Source organism: Canis aureus, chromosome 21, assembly GCF_053574225.1.
Source record: "Canis aureus isolate CA01 chromosome 21, VMU_Caureus_v.1.0, whole genome shotgun sequence".
NCBI classification, from domain to species: Eukaryota; Metazoa; Chordata; class Mammalia; order Carnivora; family Canidae; genus Canis; species Canis aureus.
The window spans coordinates 18,633,196-18,642,646 of record NC_135631.1 but is presented as its reverse complement, the minus strand read 5'-3'; the positions used below and the strand labels follow the sequence as shown (position 1 = coordinate 18,642,646).

Here is a 9,451-nt window from a genome sequence, read left to right as displayed (position 1 = left end):
GATCATGACCTGAGCTGAAAACCAAGAGTCAGGTGCTTAACCATTGAGCTACCCAGGCCATGGATATTAACTTCTTATCAGATATGTGGTTTGAAAATATTTTCTCCCATTCCATAGGTTAACTTTTCACTTTGCTTATCACTTCTTTTGCTGTGTGGAAGCTTTTTAGTTTGATATAATCTCTCTTGTTTATTTTGAATATCCAATTTTCCCAACACCATTTATGAAAGAGACTGTCCTTTCCACGTTAAGTATTTTAGACTCTCTTATCAAATATTTGTTGACTCTATATGCATGATTCTGTTTCTGGGCTGTGTCTAAATGTATAAAGCCACTGACTGGACTCTCTGCTAGAGTGCTCCTGGGTTTGATAGCTTCCCAGGAGCTCTGGCCAGGCTTCTTAGCTGGGTGGTGCTGGGGGATATACTCAGCAGTTGGTGGAGCTGTGGATTGGTTTTCCCTGGCTTGGATAGGGTGGAGACAGGCTCTGAGGTCAACAAGGCTCATTGTTTGAGGTTCTCAGGCAGGACTGTGTGCTGAGTTCTCCGGACCAATGAGGGCAGTGTCCTGGCTCTGCAGCTGAGCAGCACTGCTGGCTAATGGACTATGTTCCTTTCTAGGTGCTCTGGCCAGGGTTCCTGGTTGGGCTGGGCTTCAGGGGATACGCTCACAGTGGATGGGTGTATGAATGAGTTTCCTGCCTGTGCGGAGTGACAGACAGGCTCCAAGTGAGAAAGCTTGCCATCTCAGATCCTAAGTTGGGCAGAACTGCCCACTAAATTCCCTGGTGGTCAGATGGGGTCACCATCCAGGCTCTGCAGATGGACAGAACCTCTGGTTGGGATTTCTACTTGGGGCCAATGCGAGTAGGAATGCTGTTGGCTAAGATCTGAAGATTGGTTGCCATAAGTCCTGCCCCTTCTCCATCCCAGTGGTCAAACCCCACAGATTCTCCTGTGACTCCCAAGAGGCGAGACCAGATTGGACATCCTAAGAAGTAACCTACAATTCTCAGGGAACTGGATATCCACCTTGGGAGGAACTCTTTTTTTCTACTGTGGAAACCACAGGCGAAAGGGACCCTACACTGTTGGTGTGGCATTGTGCCAGCGTGGGAGAGTGGCAATACAATCAGAGTGTGGCTGACATCCACCCTTCTGTGTGGTCCTTCTTGGTTCCTGTAGTCCAAGGTAAGTCTTTCTGCCTCATTTCTATGTTCTACGATTTTCACAATGTTGTCTTGTCTATGAATAGTTTCTACTTATTCTTCTGGGGAGGGGACTGATGTCAGGAATGACCTATCGTGCCATGTTGATGATGTTGCTCAGAACTAAAATTCTGAGGTCTAAACCCCTAACCACAATACTAGGCTGTTTCCTAAGAAACAAAATACTTTAAGATCGAGACAATAATTGGGGGCAATAGTGAGTTGTGTTAGCCCTCTGTATAGAAGAGTTCTTATGAAGGCTTCCCTAAGAAAACTTATACTAAAGTTTATTGAGCACACATGATATGCCCCAGGAGAATAGTAGCAGAATTACATACTATGATGTAATTTTCCAGGCCATTTTGGAGATGTATGATTAAAAGTTTTTGTTAAAATTTTGAGAAGTTATTATAAACAGGGTAATTTTTCTTATGGGTAAGATAAGAAATTTAAGATATCTATCTAGATGATCATCTGGTAGAGAAGAGGTATTCTATATTTATTCTATAATTATGTCACTTATGCTTTGCTATTATAGAACTCCAGTTATATATTGAATTATCAGAGGTCTTTTAAAAATGTATTATTTTAGGGATGCCAGGGTGGCTGAGCAGTTGAGCGTCTGCCTTTGGCTCAGGGCATGATCCTGCGGTCCCGGGATCAAATTCTGAATCAGGTTCCCCATGGGGAGCCTGCTTCTCCCTCTGCTTCTGCTTCTGCCTCTCTGTCTCTCATGAATAAATAAATAAAATCTTTGTTTTTAAATGTATAATTTAAGGGATCCCTGGGTGGCTTAGTGGTTGAGTGTCTGCCTTTGGCTCAGATTGTGATCCTAGGGTCCTGGGATTGAGTCCTGCATCAGTCTTCCCATGAGGAGCCTGCTTCTCCCTCTACCTATATCTCTGCCTCTCTCTGTGTCTCTTGTGAATAAATAAAACGTTTTAAAAAATTAAATAAACTAATTAAAAATATATTATTTTACAAATGATGTACTATATGTTGGCTAATTGAATTTAAAATAAAAAAACATTTTTAATCAATGATTTATACTTTATACATAAGAACCACAGGATTTCTATAGCTTTTTTAAAAAACTTGTCAATCAATTTTTAAATATCTCTTAATTTTCAGAGACCTCATGAAAAAATTGGGAACCTGAAGCACTTTTAAGAGGCACTTTTCGGGGTGCCTGGGTGACTCGTTGGTTGAGCGTCTGAATCTCTGTTTTGACTCAAGTCATGATTTCCTGGTTGCAGGATCAAATCCCACATGGGCTCTGTGCTCAGTGTGGAGTCTGCTGCAGATTCTCTCACTCCCTTTCACCCACACTCTCAGTCTCTGTCTCTCAAATAAATAAATAAATAAATAAATAAATAAATAAATAAACAAATATCTTTAAAAAAATAAAAAACAAAGAGGCACTTCTTGACAATTTGAGATGAAAAACTGGATCTTTTGTCAGGTCAGTGAGGCATTGCTTCTTTCCCTGCATGCCATGGAGGGAAACTACGGCACATATGAGATTTGTAATGCTGTCATTTCACCTGGGTCAGCAGTGCCTTCTCTTCTCTCTTTTCTGATTTTAGAAGCACCAAGCAATGACTGGAGGAGGAAATACTACAGAGATCACTTATTTCATCCTTTTGGGATTCTCTGATTTCCCCAGAATCCTAGCAGTGCTCTTTGCTGTATTCCTGCTGATTTACATTTTGACTCTGACTTGGAACCTGGGCCTCATCATCTTAATAAGGATGGACTCTCACCTCCACACGCCCATGTACTTCTTCCTCAGTAATCTGTCCTTCATAGATGTCTGCTATGTGACCTCTACAGCTCCCAAGATGCTCTCCAACTTTTTCCAAGAGCAACAAACCATCACCTTTGTGGGTTGTGCCGTTCAGTACTTTGTCTTTTCAACCATGGGACTGAGTGAGTCTTGTCTCATGACAGCCATGGCTTATGACCGATACACTGCCATTTGTAATCCACTTCTCTATTCATCAGTCATGTCACCCAAGCTCTGTATTCAGATGGTGCTGGGATCCTATCTGGCTGCACTCTCTGCTTCTATATCTGAGTTGTGTGCCTTGTTTCAGCTTCATTTTTGTGGGCTTAACGTCATCGACCACTTCTTCTGTGACATGCCCCAACTGTTAGTCCTATCCTGCACTGACACTCTGTTTGTAAATCTCTTGACTGCTATATTAACAATGATCTTTGGGATAATAAATGCCTTTATTATTGTGATATCCTATGGCTTTATTGTCATGTCCATCATGAAAATCACTTCAGCTAAAGGCAGATCCAAAGCTTTCAACACCTGTGCTTCTCATCTGACAGCAGTTTCTCTCTTCTATACCTCAGGTATCTTTGTCTATTTGAGTTCCAGCTCTGGTGGTTCCTCCAGCTTTGACAGATTTGCATCAGTATTCTACACTGTGGTTATTCCCATGTTGAATCCCTTGATTTATAGTCTGAGGAACAAGGAAATCAAAGATGCCTTGAAGAGGTTACAAAAGAAGAGATGGTATTGCTGAGGTACTGTCCAGAGTTGTCCTCTCGAAACCTTAACCCCTAATAATGTGCAGAAGAATGGATCTAACAAAATTCATACTGCCTTTGGATAAAGAAGCTTTTTTGTTTCAAAGATTTTATTTATTCAGGTGAGACACAGAGATGCAGAGATATAGGCAGAGGGAGAAGTGGCTCCCTGTGGAGAGAAAACATGAGTAAACATTTCTCCAGAGAAGATATACACGTGGCCAACAGACACATGAAAAAATGCCCCACATCACTTGCCATCAGGGAAATACAAATCAAAACCACAATGAGATACCATCTCATACCAGTCAGAATGGCTAAAGTTGACAAGACAGGAAACAACAAATGTTGGCAAGGAGACGGAGAGAGGGGAACTGTCTTACCCTGTTGGTGGGAATGAAAGATGGTGCAGCACTCTGGAAAACAGTATGGGACTTCCTCAAGAAGTTAAAATAAAGCTACCCTATGACCCAGCAATGCACTACTGGGCATTTTCCCCAAAGATAGGATGTAGTGATCCAAAGGGGCGCCTACACCCTAATGTTCATAGTAGCAATGTCCACAATAGCCAAACCATGGAGAGAGCCGAGATGTCCATGGAAAAATAAATGAATAAAAAAGATGTGGTCTATATATACAATGGAATATTGCTTAGTCATCAGAAAGGATGACTACCATTTACATCGATGTGAATGGAACTGTAGGGCATTATGCTAAGTGAAGTAAGTCAATCAGAGAAAGACAATTATCATACAGTTTCACTCATATGTGGAATATAAGAAACAGCACAGAGGATCATAGGGGAAGGGAGAGACACCTGAATGGGAAGCCATCAGAGAAGGAGAAAAATCATGAGAAACTCTTACCTATAGGAAACAAACTGAGGTTTGCTGGAGGGCAAGTTGGTGGGGGTGATGGAGTAACTAGGTGATGGGCATTAAGGAGGGCACGTGATATGATGAGCACTGGGTTTTATACACAACTGATAAATTACTGAACACTACATCTAAAACTAATGATATACTATATGTTGGCTAATTGATTTTTTTTTATTGGTGTTCAATTTACTAACATACAGAATAACACCCAGTGCCCGTCACCCATTCACTCCCACCCCCCGCCCTCCTCCCCTTCTACCACCCCTAGTTCATTTCCCAGAGTTAGCAGTCTTTACGTTCTGTCTCCCTTTCTGATATTTCCCACACATTTCTTCTCCCTTCCCTTATATTCCCTTTCACTATTATTTATATTCCCCAAATGAATGAGAACATATAATGTTTGTCCTTCTCCGACTGACTTACTTCACTCAGCATAATACCCTCCAATGGCTAATTGATTTTAAACAAAAAAAAGAAGTAGTTACCTCCTTCAGTCTTTACTGACTGGGATTGGGAGAGAAATATCTTTTGTCAGCCCTGGTAGGGATTCTGAGATTTCTTTGATTTTTTTTACATGCATAGTCTTGTTCCACACTTTTTGTTCCCTCTTAAGAGAAGAGTCATAAAATTGTATGCCTTCTCTTTATCCTTCAAAGCCACACTGGGTATGGAAAGCTGCCCATTTCGCTTCCTGAGAGCATTGCTAACCACTAAGATTTGTGGGACTTCTCCTAGACCCACAGTCAGGCAGTTCTCTTTGTGTTCTCACTAGCCATCTGTGAGCCGGCTTGCTCTTTACTTATATGTACAGATGTTCATGTTTCTTAAAATTTGTGCAACTTATTTTTTATTCTGAGTCTTATAAGTTCAACCATCTAAGGTTCTTTTTCTTTGGTATGCTTCTGCTAATTGTTATTTTTGTTAACTCTCAGTGCCATTGTGCTTCTGTACTTAGTGATTTTTGATTTTGAGCTGTTCATTCTTTTAGAATTCCATCTATGAAAACACTTTGAAGTCTGAGATGAAGGTGAGTTTCTCCAGAGAATACTTTCATCTACTTCTGTCAGGTATTGAGAACATTGCTATTAAAGTTGAGGTCCATGGACTGGTGCCAGTCTGCAAATGACAACAGGAGAAGATTTCCCCAGAATGTAAATCAACTATAGCACTGTTTACTTCAGCTATCACGTATTTCATAGCAATACTTTGACTGAAGGTGTGAATTGAGTTATAATATGCCGCAAACAGCTTATCTCATGCCTGAGTTATAAAAATGATTTATGGACTGACTATATTGAATTTTACTAGCCTATTGAATTGACTATATCAAATATTGGTATCTCTTGAAATTCAATTCTCATTTGAGGTTTTTCAGGCATTTCAAGTTGTGTGAAATTGGACTGCACTAGGCATTCCAAAGTGTTAAATGTATTGTAGTTACAAATTTCCTTGGAGAGATTAAAACAACTTCATCCTTTCTACTCAATGTCAAGTTTTAGACATAAAACTTTCTTTGCATTGAGGGATGATGATTATTTGAGCTTCTACTTTTGAACTAATGGTATATTTCTTTGGGGACCACAGACTTACATGGAAATCTCCTGTTAGAATCTCCAACTTGTATGGGTCCTTATTACAGATCCCAGAATCTCATGAAGCTAAAAAACATCTATGCACATGTGTCTCAGCCTGATAAATATCTTCAATACCAAACCAGTTTCACTGTTCTGCTACCTTTCTGGGTTCTCTTTTACTTAGTATTTGTTTTGAATAGTACTTAACCTTTTTTTTTAAAAAAAAAAAAAACAACTAACTCATGCATTTGAACAAATTTCTACAATATTTATCCAGAATTTTTAGTTCCTACTTTGGGCAATGAGACCTCCATGCATGATCTCGAGATAATATTTAGTTTCTCTTTTGAATTCTTGCCTGAGGTTCATTTGGTTCACTGCCACCTATTCATCTGTCATCAATGGGGTTTGTGTTTTTAGATATACGGTTTTTTTTTTCTAGAGATTTATTTAAGATAGAGAGAGCAGGAGGAGGGACAGAGGGAGAGGGAGTGAGTCTCAAGCCGACTCCCTACTGAGTTCTGAACCTAATGCAGGGCTTGATCTCACAACTCCAAGATCATGACCTGAGCCAAAATCAAGAGTTAGAGGCTTAACTGACTGAGCCACACAGACACCCCACTAGAATACATTGTTTTCTTATCATAGGTGAAGATCTACTCTCGTATGAATTTTTTTGCAGATGTAGGTTAATAAAAATATTCCTAAAAACAAATAAAAATAAAATACCTGTGGGAAATTTCTTTTTTTTTCTTTGTTATATTGTTTACAGGGCACTCATTTAAGCTAGGGGGCTGAATAGAGAAATAACATCATGCATGTAATTTTAATAGCCTGAGGATGCTGGAATAATAAGAGATTTCTTTTACTAGTCTCCTTCATATCTCAGAAGTACTATGGCAATGACGGAAGGAAGAAACAGCACTATAGTTACCAGGTTTATCTTATTGAGATTCTCTGAATTTCCAAGATGTGACGTCATCGTCTTTTCAATATTCGTAGGCATCCACCTCATGACAGTGTCCTGGAGTGTGGATCTCATCACCCTGATCAAGATGGAATCCTACCTGCACACCCCCGTGGATTTCTTTATCAATAAGCTTGCCTTCTTAGGCATTTGTTACGTTTCCTCCACAAGTTCCAAGATGCTCTCTGATTTCTTGAAGAAGCAGAAATCCATCTCCTGTCTGGGGTGGACCACGCAGCACTTCTTCTCTAGCCTGGGTCTGACTGAGAGCTGTTTCCTGCCAGCTATGGGTTATGACCAATGTGCTACCATTTGTAATCCTCTGCTCTGTACTGCCATCATGTCACCCACCCTCTGTGTGCAGATGGTGGCAGGATCTTGTATAACTGGATTCTTAGGCTCATTTATCCAACTGTATGCCCTACTTCAGCTCCATTTCTGTGGGCCAAATGTCATCAATCATTTCTTCTGTGATCTTCCCCAACCGCCGATCCTATCCTGCTCTGACACATTTTTCTTTCAAATCATGACCTCTGTGCTCACAGTGATCTTTGGACTCACATCAGTCCTGGTTATATGATATCCGATGGTTATACTGTTGCCACCATTCTGAAGATCACATCAGCTGAAGGCAGGTCCAAGGCCTGCAAAACCATGCTTACCACCTGACAGCTGTGACTCTTTTTTTTATGGTTCCAGCACCTTTGTCTATTTGTGCCCTAGTTCTGATGATTTTCTAAGCCAAAATAAACTTTAATCTGTTGTATGCGCTGTGGTGATTCCTATGTTAAATCCATTGATCTACAGCTTAAGGAGTAAGGAAAACAAAGATGCCTCAAGCAGTTGAAGAAGAGGATATTTTCATAGAATTATTGATTATGGTGTACCTTTTAGGGCTTAGAACACAAAATATACAGAACAGTGTATGAAAAAATGGCTATAACAGTACTTATAATCCTTGTTATAGATTGTATAGCCTTTCACAAATATTTGCTTCCCCTTTATTCCCTGAGAGAGGATTTTACTTCCTCCCTTTGGAGTCAGGCTTGGGCATGTGACTTGTTATGGCAAATGAAGTGTGAGTAGATGTGACATATCCCACATCTAGGTAGAGGCTATATATGAGTGTGATTTTTTACCTTTTTAATTTTCCAGTGCTTTCATTAGTGGTTGGCTTGCAAGGAATAAGATAATGATGCAGGAGAAGAACCCCTAGCTGACACAAGATGAATATGTAATGTTAACAAGAAATAAATTTGTTTTGGATTGTTTGCATATACTCAGTGCATCATACTGTCATAGAAATTTGTATAGGTAGTAGTATGCTATTAAAAAATTAAGCATTAACATTTGTAAGTTTCTTCAGGGCCAGGCAGTAATTATCAAGCAATATGTTGTTGACAACTGGAAGGATAGCAATTTATGTTTGGCACGATAAAACATTTGATATGACTGTCACCTGTGATAACTTGGAAGGGAAGGGAAACTTGAGCAGCTCAATGGTTGAGTGTCTACCTTTGGCTCGGAGGGTGACCCTGGGATCTGGGATTGAGTCCCACATTGGGCTTCTTGCGAGGAGCCTGCTTTTTTCCCTCTGCTTATATCTCCGTCTATCATGAATAAATAATAAATCTTAAAAAAAAACTTGGAAGGGAGATTATGTGGATAAATGGAATTCTTGTAGCATGAGTTGGTTGTTGTTCTATACAAATGAGATGATCTCACAAAACAACTGGCCAGTTTGCATGGAAGAATGAAAGAGAATAGACAGAGTCAATAAATTTAGAGACTTGAGAGGAGCTAAGATGGCAGGATAGTAGGAGGACCCTAGGCTTGTCTCATCCCTTAAACACAGCCAGATAAGTATCAAGTCATTCTGAATACCCAAGAAATTGACCTGAGGGCTGACAGGACAAACTGAAGAACTTGAAGGAGAGAAGAGGTCACATTGAGGAAGGTAGAAAGTGCAGATATGTGGTTGGAGGGAGAAATGGATTGTGGGAGCTGCAGAGGGGAGGGAGCCCTGGTCACAAAGGGAAGAGAGGGAGAGAGACAGAGACAGAGACAGAGACAGAGAGAGAAGCACATGGGAATGTACAAGGAGAACACTTCTACAAAACCATGCCTGGGAAAATGAGAGGGGTTGATTTTCATGAGGTTTGCAACCAGTGGGGCTCAGTCTCTGAGGATCATTTAAGGTGCATGGGAAAGCACTGTTTGCTCTTCCTGGAGTGCATCTGTGAGGTGGCATTTGCAGAGATGTCTCTTCAGGGACAAAAGAGCC

General features: G+C 40.4%; 1 protein-coding gene and 1 pseudogene across 1 annotated transcript; both read left to right on the top strand.

Moving 5' to 3' along the window:
- The first annotated feature begins 2,805 nt into the window (after nucleotides 1-2,805).
- On the top strand, nucleotides 2,806-3,776 carry LOC144293407 (olfactory receptor 5AN1-like). The gene has a single exon (XM_077864494.1). The coding sequence runs from the start codon at nucleotides 2,806-2,808 to the stop codon at nucleotides 3,742-3,744; it is 939 nt and encodes a 312-aa protein (XP_077720620.1). The 3' UTR covers nucleotides 3,745-3,776.
- Nucleotides 3,777-7,102: 3,326 nt separating this feature from the next.
- Nucleotides 7,103-8,014, top strand: LOC144293119 (olfactory receptor 5AN6-like; annotated as a pseudogene).
- Nucleotides 8,015-9,451: the final 1,437 nt, after the last annotated feature.